Below are 12,414 nucleotides of genomic sequence, written 5' to 3'. Positions count from 1 at the left end.
AGTCTCCCTCCTGGGAAGAATGGACTTGGATGTCCCAGGTGACTGCTGAGGCTCAAACAATAAAGTTATGCAATGATCAAAGTGGTTTTCCCAAGGAAATGATGTATTGTCTGAAAACTGCGATAACCTATCCCAAGGCTTTCTCCAGGAAGAGTCACAGTTGGATATGGTCTCCCATTAAGGATGCCATAGAGGCTCACCTTTTGCTTGGAGCTTGGCTAAATTCCTCAGCAATGCCAGGATGTGGCCATTTCAAGTTTTTGGCAGATCTGGCTCATTTGCAGGCTTTGTTTCCTTCTCTCAGCCTTCCCACTGGATTGTGGTCTCCAAGGAATTTGTAAATCCCACTTGACTCCTATTTTTTGGATGATTTTTGCACCATTCCTGTACAAAAGGAGGCCCTCTGTTAGGATGATTTTCCCTACCATTCCCCAGAAGTTTTATCTGCCAGTCCATTCCCTGTGTCAGTTGGGTTCTTCTGAGATTTCTGAGCTTCACAAGGCAGGAGACTGACTTGGCTTGGGAACTAAACACTCCTGAGGAATGGTCTGACAACATCACCACATTTGACAGCTGATCCTTGTGCTGAAAAGATCCCTTTTTCTTCCCTTCAGGCAAGTCCAAGGCTTGCTGCTCCCACCTGGCAACAGCCCCCAGTTTGGACTTTCTCGTGGAGTATCCCTCCAGTCTTCCCTGCTCAGGAATCCACAGGGGTACAAATTTAGCAATTAATTCTTCTCACCCCTGCTCAGTTCTAATTCCAAAGGATCTGGTGTCTGCCTTACCCAGCTGGAGTCTGGTTCCAACTCTGTTCTTACTGCTTCTGCTGCTTTCAATGTCCCAGGAGTTCCATGAATGGAGTGACAGCATTTTCCACTTCCTCCAGGATCCCCTCTGTTGCATGTGGGTGCTGGAAGAATATGAAAACCTGGGCCTGCAGGACTTTACTATCAGGAATTACACCCCTGGATTTGTTCATTTCCTAATATTATCTCTTCCCAACAAAGCACTGGGCATAAAAGGAACATAGAAATAGATGTGCTAACCACTGTTTACTCCTCTGGAATGTCAGAGCTTGGAAAACAGGGCAGTTTTGGCTTTTGCTGATGGCACCCGTAAGGTGTGTTTTATCTAAAAGCCCCTTCCTATGTCTTTCCCTGTATCCACCAAAAAGCCACCTGTTCATTCCCCAGCTACTTCCTCCCTCTCTTCCTTTATCCAACAGAATTTTAACAGGTGTTACAATTCCCCTCTGGAAGAGCACCTTTCATTCCCAACCTAGTAACAAATTAATCATTTTCTTTGATGCTTATTATTAGGATTCCACCAAGAGCCAATGGATGGAAAATTATCCTCCTCTGGCCCCTGCTGGGTTCCTGGAGCAGGGATTCTTTCCCTGTTTTCCCCATGGTGTCCCCGCTGCCCTGCCCCCTTTTTGGGCTTTGTTCCACAGCTTTTGTTTCCCATCCTTGGATCCTCTCCCTCACTCCAGGAGCTCCCAGCAGTTCCACACCCTCTTTTCTCCCACCCTAATAATTTCTCCAAGAACAGAGCTGTGCATTTCCATTTCCTTCTTTTCTCCAACAAGTCCCACAAATCCAAACCTAAACGTGACACAAAGAACACTCTGTGCCTACAAATCCAAATCCAGACCCGGCCATCTCTAAACCAGCAACTCCAAACACACAATCCTGGACAATCGGCATTCATTCAAACCTAACATTTAGCACCCATTGAATACTTCAAAATTCTCAAGAAGCATCCTGTTGCCGTCAGCTCCCAGGGATTTTTGCTTTGGACTGACATGGATTTGGGGCTCAAGGGATTTCCCTGAAAAAACCTCTGTGGTGCATGCTGGAATCCCCAGTCCCATTAATTTAGAGTGTTAGAAGCTTAGGCTAACCTGGGCCACCAGAAAGGGACTCTTAATAGTGATGAAGGGGCACTGCTGGACATCAGCCAACAGCAATGGGACACTTAAACACTTGCCTGAAACTTTGCCGCAATTGGGAACACCAGCACCAGGGGCTGCACCCTGATGTGCTGAGGCCTGAGCAGCACGGCTGATTTATGAGACAAATCCTGGGCACTGTATGACTGACACCACCAGTATGGTTTAGCTAAAAACAGATGACAAAAACGGAAATGTAATGAAATTAAAGGGAGCTCACACAAGAAGGAAAGGAGGAAAGAAAAAAAACACCTACTGAGCTCAAAAGCAGAAACACTGTATCAGTGTGCACCAGCAGCTGGATTTTTTATATTTAGATTTTTTCTTTGCATTGGATTTTATCCCCAACAGCTATCTAAGAAATAATATTATTAAATGTTTGTTTCTATTGTTACAGTGTGAGAATTTGTTATTGCTCTGTGTGTGGCTTTGGCCACACTTGTAGAGACACAAAATAAGCACTTGGATTCCTCCAGACACCTAACAGGCAACATGTGTCAGAGGGCCCCTGTGGACAAACTGCTGTTCTCCAGCAGATCTGCAGTGGTGCAGAGTTTTGCAGAATAGTTGAAGGGTTTAACCACCTTCCCTGTGGGGAAGGCTGATGGACTGCTGAGTACAGGGCTGTGTTTTGCCTTCCACGTGTCTTTCCTTTGTGGACACAAACCAGTGGAAAAGCAAGCCCTGAAGCAATCAGGACCCTCCTGAGAGGGCCACCAGCACTGCCCCCCTTCCAGGTACAATGCTGAATACACCCACCTTCCCCTGGCCAGTGCTGTGGCAGGCAGAGGAGAGAGCTGCCTCAGGAAAATGGAATCTTGGCCCTGCTCCACCAGGTATCAGCCTGTTTCTCCACTAGGCAATGTGCCTTCACATGAAAGATGAGTCCCCAAGGGATGGGCCTTGCAGGCCCTTAGAGCGGGAGCACCTCTCCCTGCTTTTATTCTAGCGGCAGCTTGGTCCCTCCCTGGGTAGAGACTAGTGGTGCTCCCAGGGTAAGCACTCCTGGTGACATGGCTAGGACCCCGAGCCCTGCAGTTAAAAAAATGACCACAGACTCACAGAGAAAACCATGGACAGGTAAGAAATGCTCCAGCAGGCGAGGCTGGCTTGCACCCTGGGCATTGTTTTGCCGCTTCCCATCACAGCTCTGCAGCCAAGAGGCCCCTGTGGTCTGTAGCAACCCATTTGGTACACATGGGACCACATGGCAGCAAGAGCAGGACATACTGGGGGACCCAGGTGCAGCAGCCACACAGAAGTCCTGTGAGATCCAGAGACACTGAGCAGTACAGCTATGCCATGTCATACCCACGCTGGAAGGAGAGCGGGAACTGAGAGTACAGGACTGCTCATACTTCGTTCCAAGACAAGTAATTCCCCATGATTTTTCCTTATAATTTTGAACTCTAGCAAAACCTTTGTGTTTCTCTGTGTTTAATATACAATTTTCCAGTGAGCTGGCTGCTCACAGTTTTTCTCTGTTTCACCACAAAATCGGTTGTAAGTTGTTTTTGGATCAAATCCCAAGATCTCCCTTTCCTCATGGATTCGGAAGGAAAATGTTGAAACTGAGGTGCCTATAAAATACCTGTGGAAAAAAAAAAATCAAAAAGGGTTTGTGAGGGGGGGGGCAAGTTTTTAAAATGCAAGTAATTAGATTTTAGTCCAATGAACTTCACTGTTCAGTGAAATGATATGATAATAAAATTATCATACATACACACAAAATATAACCATTATACATCTACTACACACATCTCAATTTTATAATTGGTTATATAATGTCTTACACTGTTTGTAAACAACCTTGGGACAAAAATCATATTCAGTTTTGCAACAGTGCTGAATAATAAGCTTTGGCTGAATAAAAAGTCAGGTTTGCTACCTTGCATGTGCACAAATCCACTGGTCAATCACAGCTAAGCCCCCATCCTTATAGAGTTCCAGCTCCTCCAGAGAGGGTTCAAACCTCACCATCTCAGGCAGCAGTTTCTTGAGCACTTCAATCTCTTAAAAAAGGAAGGATATGAATTCATCTCTACATTATGAACAGCAACTCGCTGCTGTCACACATTGTGTTTGTTTAAGGAAACCCTGGGTTAACAGTTACAGAACAAGTGACACCAAAATCTGCCAACAAGTTTTACAATTCAGTTGCCAAAATTCACAGCATTGCAGGGAGGGAGGGTAGTCAGTGGTAATTGCTGCACTCCTCAGAATTTTCCAATCCTGAAGTGACCATGATCTGCCTACCTTCCTCAACAGCATCAGTGGCTACAAAAACTTTTTTAAGTTTAAGCGTCTCCAAGAGGCTGTGGATTTTCTTTACTGCTCCTTGTAGGGAAGGCACGTCTTCTCTGTGACCCCAAACGAAGTCTCTCCTTCTGAGATGAACCCCAAGGTATGGCCCACCTAGAGCTGTGCCCGTCTTAATCTATGAGAGAAAGATCAAAACTTTAAAACTTGAGAGCATCATTGTTCACACTGAAAAGCCAGAATGCATAATCTCTGGATAAGACACAGAATCTCTCTAGTTGCAGAGAGAAATTTTTAAGTAGGGACTGGAAGTAGCTTGGGACATTTGTTGCAACATTTACATCTTGGGTGGCCACCATCATGCAAGAGAAACTGGAGTGCCAAATCTTTGTAAGCAAAACTTCCTCTCCTTGACCAAATAAATCCTCAACTGGCAGGTGGCAGCTGAACTTTACACCCACACATAATGCTGAAAACAGGAAGAAAATCAAGTTTCCTTTACTGAAATGAGAGCAACAAAGATATGGCCCTCAGAACCAGTCAAGCACACCTCGACAGACTCTGCTAGCTTGTGTCACACAGGGAAAAGGTGCATGAGGAACATGCGTGTCCACCTCGATGTGAGCAGAAGTGTTTCGCTCATGTGTACCTTCCACTGTGCCCTGCAGCACACAGCCAGGAACGCACAAATAAAATATCTGTTATGGGAAACAGACTGTTAAGGATTTTACCTTCATCTGTGTCCAGTCCTCCTTGTACTGAGTCCTGTCTGCCTCATCAGTAGATTGAAGGTATTTATTCCTGAACCTGTCTCCCACCACACGGAGGTGTTTAGCAAACACCATGCTCCGACGGGTCTGTTGGAATAAGAGCAGTCACTGAGTCAGAAAAAGGAGAGCTAAAAATGAGTAGGTGGAGACAGTTTCATATACACAGCACTTCCAAAATGCAGTTACTTCTGGTACATCTATGCAGTACTCTAAGCAACAATTTTATCCAAGCTTATATAGTTTATTTCTAATTATCATCACATTTATAACCAGCATACTCACCTGCCCCTGCAATACACAAGTATATTATATATAGGGAGGACACTGCAGTTATTTACACAACATAACACATGATACACCAAATTAAACACCCTAGCAATATACCTCACTTCTGGAAACAGAAGCTGGGCAAACACTTTAGTGTGCTAAAAGTGTGTAAAAACACTTCAGTGTGCTTTAAGAATAAAAGCTGCTTTAAAAATATTATGCATCTAGCCACAGACACGCCTATGAAATTCAGTGGAAAAATGACAAAAAAGGAATTATTTCCTTAACCTGTGAGTAGTAATCTCTAAGATGCTGTGATGCAGTTACCACTGCACACAGGCACAAGCAGCCTTTTTATTAACAGGCAAAAGAATTAAGGAAATCCCAAGTTTTTCCTTTTTGTCTGCAAAGAAACAAAGAAGGGAGAGATGCCTCTCAGAGGAACATGGAAAAAAGAGAAGAGGCCCTGGGCCCATGCTGCAGTGACTAAATTTTTGTTTAGACATCAGGCAAAACCACTGGGGCAACATTTAAAGTGCTACTGGTAAGAAATGTGCGCTATGGAGCCATGTGGATTTCATGTCTGCTTTTACAGGAGAAGTCATACTCAAATATGGTACCTGGGCTGCATTTCTTTCTTTGAGAGGCCACTCTCAATGAATAATTCAAGGCTAGCAAACTAGTGTTTGGTCCACTTCTGAAAACATGCCATATCTCAAGTGAATAGCCAGATGTCTACAAGACTGAGGTCCGTGTAATTTGTTTTGCCATATCATGACAGTCAATTTTTCTTAGGAATTTCAACTATATCAAGCACTCCATAGCATGTTCCATTTTGCTGTGTCTGAACCTTAACGTTTTCTTCAAACTTTTATGACAGGAATTATTTTACCATAGACCTCTGCCCTGAAACCCATAGGAATTTTGCCTTTGAAGCCAATGGGGAGGGATTTGGGACAATAATGAGCACTTTACGGAATTCTTTTGAAAATACTAATCTTGAGGTTGACTAGATAAGAAACTGCTCCCTTCTTATTGTAGATGTGTTATACAGGGGAGATCCTTTTAATCACCATGACCTGCAGCACTGGGCCTTTAGGCACAAGACAGCAGGGCAAAATCCTGTGTCACACTGATCCACAGCGGCCTGAAAACCGTGTTAGCACACATTGCTGAAACAGAAGACACAAGTGACTTTCAAGACAAGAAACCTGAGGCAAAACTGAAGCACACATTGGTTACTGAATTTTTAGCAGAGCCAAGGAAAAAGTCTAGAGAAGCTATCTGTAAAATACTCACATTCCAATAATCTTTCCCTCCGTAGTGGTCATGAAGAAGGTTTTCAGCTCTGTCTAACATCACTGACCTAGTGAAAATTGTAAAACTGAGTGCAATTCCCTTAGGAATAGAACTTACATTATGACGTTTCTTTACACATTTGCTAGGATAAAGCACAGACTACAGTCTGTTTGCTAAGGGAACGTGGGGAATGAGGGACAGGCTCCTGGAAATGAGGGAATGAGGCTCCTATGAGGCAAATTCTAGTTCTCTACAAGGCAAATTGTGACTCACAGTCTGCTAGAGAGAGAAGGGAACCATGTGCCTGCTCTCTTCCATAATAAATTATATCCTGACTCTGAAAGTTAAAAAATAACAAGCATTTAATCACCCCTCACAGTCTTTGTAATAGTTGCTATAGGAGAAATTAGATTTCTAACAGGGAGAGTGATCCAAAAGGGACAAGTGACCTGTGTGATAATGCTTAGCCTCAGAGCACACGACAGCCTCTGGGAGCAAGCAGAAGATCATGAAAACAAACCCAGAGAAGGTGTTTTCCACATGTAAAATAAAATGTCCTACAGTAAAACAACAGATCAAAGAACACAAGAGACATTACCAGAATGTGTGGTAGTAGACAGCAGCTTGCCCTTCTCACAAATAAACACAGCTCAGGATTGTGTACTGGAAACATAAAAACTTAGCACCATCAAAGTTCTAAGAAGCAGAAGAGATTTTGAGAGCTTCAAGTATTCCAGAGCATAAGAGATGCAAATTTAGTTTGTGAGCACACTGATAAGAAAACACACAGAGAAATGCTTCTGCTAAAAGGGATCAAGGTCATTATCTGCATCTCCTTCTACTAAAAAGAGAGGAAGCAAATAACTAATCAACTTTGGATTAGCTCCGTTGATCATCAGCTGGACACCTGCATTGAAGGTCCTAAATCACCTGTAAACAGACTAGACTGTGCTGGTGAAGAAGCAGCACTACATCTAACAGGATGATTGGAGGTGATTGAGGTTACTAATCAAAATGCATTGAGAAGTTTCCTTGAAGTGACCATACTTGAGGGGTCAAAATCCAGTGCTAGGGCCACACAACTGGTTGTCCAGCCAGAAGGGCAATATGGGAGATGAGAGTTCTGAACAATCACAGTAGTTTGAAGACACTGCCACACATGAAGATAAGGGACAGCTCACTGACACTGCCTAACAAGATTTCCTGACAGCCTTCATTAAAGGCTTTTAAGAAAACTTGGCACAGAAAGGTTCTTGCATGAATTAAAGAAAAAAAAAGTTTAGAGACAGGGATAAATGCATGCATGGTTCACATTGCGGGGGGGGGGGGGGGGGGGGGGGGGGGGGGGGGGTTCACAAGTGGAAGGTCTCTTCACCATATTCCTAAAAACCTACAGAAGGGCATGAAATTAGGTGACACAGCTTAATTATTTTAAAATCCTCAGAGCAGCTAAGGCCAGCTATGAAGAATTAGAGAAGTCTGATCACTGGCCAACGAAGTGGCAGATGAATTCTAACATAGGAGCGAGCATACTAAAAAAACCATCAAAACCTGGCTTCATGTAATAACTGAAGGTGTTGATGGTCAGGAATGAGGACAGTTTGATGCAAATATCACGGCAACACTCAGAGGTCAAAACAAGGAACCTGTGTCTCAAGAATTAGCAGAAAAAGAAGAGAGCTCTTGAAAGAACATGTAATTTGTACTGCAATGTAACAGGTTTACCCACACTCAGTGTGCAGGATCCTGCTGAACTGATTCAATAAGGTTCGGAGATTGGCAGTGGTGACAATCAAAGGCATGGAATGGCTTTCACATGGAGAACAACTAATGGAGCCAGGACTTCCCACTGCACAGGAGACTGCTGAGGGGGAATGTGCCAGAGACGTAAAATCACATGTGCTGTGGAGTACAACATGGAACAGCTGATAGTTCAGCATCTCTTCCACTGCACGATCCAGGGATATTTGATGATACCTTGGAGGTATGAGTCACAGAAACTGCCTGACAGGGAATATAAAGGAGCTCAAGGCTATTTGCTCTTAGGTTTTAGCACCGCAATCTTTAACGAAACTTACTGTTAAGTGTTTCTTGCACTGTAAATCTCTTTTGTAATTATTTTAACAGAATACAATAATTCAGTGATGAAGTATCTCAACAGTGGACAACCCTTTAAATTCCCCCTGCTCTTCCCACCTAGCAATGGGGTTGTAGGACAATAACACAACAATAAATAGTTACACAAGGTAACTCACTGTGCTGAAGTGTTCTTCAGAAGGATGGGAGCCACAATAGAGGCTGATCCTTGGACAGACAAGCAAGAGGCGTTTAGGCCTCGTGTTTCCTCGTAACCCCAGAACCAGCCCCTAAAAGGGAACACAAAGGATTGGTTCACAGGCTTGTATTTTAAATTAATGCCATCTATAGGACAAAACATCCTAAAAAACTACATATGATACAAATAAACCAGCCAGCTCCTTTATGCTGCTTTTCTGTGTAGCAGCAACTTTATAGAATCAGATCTTCTCATACCAATACAATGTTTTACTATTCATAGGCTTTTTTAAAAACAAAGTGAACTCCAAGAACCCAGATATCTATAGCAGGCAAATATCTCTCTGAATACAACTGAAAACACCAGAAGGAACGCTGGATGTTACCTGTAGTAGCCATGTTTGTCTTTGGAGTACATCAGCTGATCAATGCATGGTTTTTCATCTATTTTTTCTTCCCATGTTCCTTCTTTCCATCCCTCTGCGTAGCCTTGTAGCACATAAACCTGTTCAATGAAGGGCCCACCTGACTCTGAACGGAAGGCAAAGCAAAGGATTTGTAAGCATTAAAACCCATACCGTAAAGGTATGAACAAGCATCGGTTGCAGTTAAAAATATGCTACAACTACAAATGCTAATATTACACTACTCTCTCTTCCCCATTTTCCCTATAAAGAAGGAAAGGAAGTTCTTTGAGAGTGAGAAAGGCTAAAAGGGTCAGGCAATGTGATCACATGCTATCTCACCCAGCTCTGTGTGATTTAACGTGCTAAATGCAACAGAATCACTGTCATCTGGGTAAAACATACTATAAAGCACACAGGTTTTCAGTGCTGTAAGCAGCTGCCACAGGAGGAGTGCCTCCAAGAAAAATGCCAAGTACAAGCCCTTCTCCTAAAGTTCAGGGTCTCTACAAGCATTTTCTTGGAAGGCAGGGAACAGCTTTCCCTTCAGACCTCTTTGCAGAGGTGTTACATTTGGTGGCCTTTATTTCCTCTGCTGAACATGCCAGTGTGCAGTGCTCAAAAACTGAACATTTGGTGATTAGCATAATGTGGCATTAAATCCTAAAGGAACCAACTTCACTTTCTTATGGAAAGCCTTTCTCTTAGACACAAAAAACAGGGGATATTTCAAGTATGTGCAATATCAACGATGAAAAAGTAAGTTCAGGGAAGAACCTGCTTCACAACTTTTACTGTCCAACCACCATATCCAGGAAAAAAGTGGCTTGTCTGTATTTCAACAAGCTGCCTCTCTCCTTATGGTCTTATGGTCAAAACCACACAGAAATACCACAGGTAAATTTAACCAAAGGCATTAGTTGTCTATCTTTGGGGGTCCCAGAAGTCAAGGGGGCAGCAGTGCTACATCAAACAAGCTGCCAAGTAATTGGGCTATTCCATCCTAGTGGTTGTGTAGCTCAGCAAAGTGCCTTCCCGTCACTCCTCTTGCCACTCTGTGATTATTTCACATAAAAGGATAAAAGCCCCTACAAGGAAAACCTCTTAGGAAGCCATATCAAATATTTAATTAATTGTAGATTGTATGATCCTATACCCTACCTGCAAGGAACTGCTCATATTCAATGACAGGGATGTTCCTGTTGAGGCTTGGGATATCAAAGAACTCGGACCAAGCGATCCTGACCTGGAGGATATCAGGGCTCTGCCAGTGATAAAGACGTCCCCAGGGAGGCAGAACCAACACCCAGTTTTCACTTTTCCGCAGGGTCTTTAGAAGGGAAGCAATGCGAATGTAGACATCTCTGCGAAGGTTGAACCCTTCAGGGGGGTTTACATCATACAACAGGTATCTGGGGAGAACAAAGGAATACCATTTCTCTGGGAGCACATTGAGGCTATTACTTGTTTTTCTTTTTTACCCTACAATCCTGTGATGAAACTGTTGGGAAGAAAGCTGCTCCTCTTTTTGAGTTTGTGGTACTCAGAAGGGGAAGTAGTATGGGAAGTCAGAGCAGCGTGTGCTGCAGGGGCTGGAGGGGCCACTAGGGTCTCCTGCTGAGGTGACACATGCTAGGAGCCTTTCCTGCAGCGGGTCAAGGAGTGAAGAGTCTTGCTCACCCTGAAGGTAACGTGGGGTACATGGTGAAAATGGTGAAACCACGGACATGTAACCCAGGCTAACTCTTGTAAGCTGGATACAAAGGCGGGAGGACGCGCTCCGGAGAAGCGGAGGAAAAGAATGCATCTGGGAGCTGGATGATCCCTGTGGGGTCTGTTACAACTCAGGATATTCTACAGACAAAAGCCCTCAGACAGCTGCGATGACACCTTCCTAAAACGACCCAAAAATGCACCAGTAGGCGAAGCAGGCCCTTTACCAGCTGATGGCCGAGACGCCGCACAGCGGGGGAGATCTCGGGGGGCAGGACCGGCCAGGGGTCAGACGCGGCGGGGCCGCCGCTGCTCACCTGGTACGCGAAGCGGCAGCGGCGGCGGGCAGCGAGGAGGCGGCGTGGCCAGCGCGGAGGGCGACGGGAGGCGGCTCGGAGGCGGCGGCTCGGGGCGGCGGCAGGGCGAGCGCGGCCAGGCCAAGGAGCAGCAGAGCCGGGGCACAGCGGCCGCCAGGCCCCTGCGCCGCCATCCCCGCGCCACGTCCGGGGCGGCGCCGGCGGAGCCCCAGCCCCTCTCAGTCTCTCAGAAGAGGCCGGCGGTGAGGGGCCGCAGGCGGGAGCCTGTCAGGCGATTCAGCTCCTTCAGGATTTCCACTTCCTTCTGGTACATCTGCGGGAGCAGCGGCGGTCAGCACCGGCGGAATCCCGGTTCCCATCACCGGGGCCTCCGGTCCACCCCATGCTGGACCTCGCACACCCTCCCCGGCCCCAGCGCGTCCCGCACCTGCTCCCACTCGGGTTTCGTGTCGTGCCGGTAGCCGAGCAGGTGGCACAATCCGTGGGCAGCTGTCACCTGCGCGGGGAGCACAACACGTGTTACTGACCGAGACCCGTGTCCGCCCCACCGCCCGCCAGGCCCGAGCGGGGCTCACCGTCAGGACATCATCAAAATCCTCCCCGGTTTCGCGGCACTGCTGGTGGATGTATTCTACCCCCAGGAAGATGTCCCCCAGGTTGTACTCGCCGCGGCAGCACGGCCGCGGCAACTCCCCCGGTTCCACTTGGTGGAACGGGAAAGAGAGGACGTCGGTGGGCTCCGGGCAGTGTCGGTAGACGCCGTTCAGTCGCTGCATCAACGCGTTGCTGGCGCAGACTAGCCCTACGTCGAAGCGGGAGGCGCCCAGGGCGGCGCGCAAGGCGCACACGGCGCGGCGAAGCGGGGCCCGGCGCACGGGCACGGCGCGCTGCGCGTTTCGCAGCGCCACGCTCATGGCATGGCCGCCGGCCGCCGCCCACCGCAAAGAGGCTCCGTCCTGGAGCCCCCGCCCACCGCAAAGAGGCTCCGTCCTGGAGACCACGCCCTATCAGAAACGCCACCCACCCTTCTGTCCATCCGTTAATATGCCCGCCCAACGGAATCCCCGCCCACCTAGACCACGCCCACAGGCACGCCACAACGCTGCTCCCACCTGTCTCCCCGCCCCTACTGTTCTACTGCCGCCGTAGCCCCGCCTACT

The 12,414-nt window shown here is 46.6% G+C and overlaps 2 protein-coding genes across 3 annotated transcripts; both read right to left on the bottom strand.

Annotated features, from left to right (window-relative positions):
- Positions 1-3,371: 3,371 nt before the first annotated feature.
- On the bottom strand, positions 3,372-11,427 carry POFUT2 (protein O-fucosyltransferase 2). The gene is made up of 9 exons (XM_041480320.1): positions 11,255-11,427; positions 10,386-10,636; positions 9,207-9,351; positions 8,802-8,912; positions 6,547-6,613; positions 4,942-5,067; positions 4,208-4,388; positions 3,840-3,963; positions 3,372-3,542 (listed from the first exon to the last, which is right to left on the bottom strand). Exons 1-9 carry the CDS (start codon positions 11,425-11,427, stop codon positions 3,389-3,391), a joined length of 1,332 nt encoding a protein of 443 aa, XP_041336254.1. The 3' UTR covers positions 3,372-3,388.
- On the bottom strand, positions 11,427-12,317 carry YBEY (ybeY metalloendoribonuclease). 2 transcript variants are annotated; one of them, XM_041480321.1, is made up of 3 exons: positions 11,830-12,300; positions 11,682-11,750; positions 11,428-11,567 (listed from the first exon to the last, which is right to left on the bottom strand). In XM_041480321.1, exons 1-3 carry the CDS (start codon positions 12,166-12,168, stop codon positions 11,481-11,483), a joined length of 495 nt encoding a protein of 164 aa, XP_041336255.1. In that variant the 5' UTR covers positions 12,169-12,300; the 3' UTR covers positions 11,428-11,480. The 2 variants fall into 2 exon arrangements, with proteins under 2 accessions (XP_041336256.1, XP_041336255.1); XM_041480322.1 differs by lacking the exon at positions 11,682-11,750 and having other exon boundaries at positions 11,427-11,567; positions 11,830-12,317.
- Between the last annotated feature and the right edge of the window lie 97 nt (positions 12,318-12,414).

This window comes from Pyrgilauda ruficollis, unplaced genomic scaffold (assembly GCF_017590135.1).
Source record: "Pyrgilauda ruficollis isolate IOZ18807 unplaced genomic scaffold, ASM1759013v1 scaffold503, whole genome shotgun sequence".
NCBI classification, from domain to species: domain Eukaryota; kingdom Metazoa; phylum Chordata; class Aves; order Passeriformes; family Passeridae; genus Pyrgilauda; species Pyrgilauda ruficollis.
Note: the sequence above shows the minus strand (reverse complement) of the source record. Positions and strands in the feature narration are given on the sequence as shown.

What these genes read in the sequence shown, in the direction of transcription:
- POFUT2 (XM_041480320.1), bottom strand. Translation starts at nt 11,427, where the DNA reads ATGGCGGCGCAGGGGCCTGGCGGCCGCTGTGCCCCGGCTCTGCTGCTC. An exon ending in GACAAACATGGCTACTACAG is followed by an intron (nt 8,913 to 9,206) that starts GTAACATCCAGC and finishes GTTCCCTTTTAG; the next exon opens with GGGCTGGTTCTGGGGTTACG. An exon ending in GAGGGAAAGATTATTGGAAT is followed by an intron (nt 5,068 to 6,546) that starts GTGAGTATTTTA and finishes TTATTCCAACAG; the next exon opens with ACCCGTCGGAGCATGGTGTT.
- YBEY (XM_041480321.1), bottom strand. Translation starts at nt 12,168, where the DNA reads ATGAGCGTGGCGCTGCGAAACGCGCAGCGCGCCGTGCCCGTGCGCCGG. An exon ending in ATTTTGATGATGTCCTGACG is followed by an intron (nt 11,751 to 11,829) that starts GTGAGCCCCGCT and finishes CTCCCCGCGCAG; the next exon opens with GTGACAGCTGCCCACGGATT. An exon ending in CGAAACCCGAGTGGGAGCAG is followed by an intron (nt 11,568 to 11,681) that starts GTGCGGGACGCG and finishes CTGCTCCCGCAG; the next exon opens with ATGTACCAGAAGGAAGTGGA.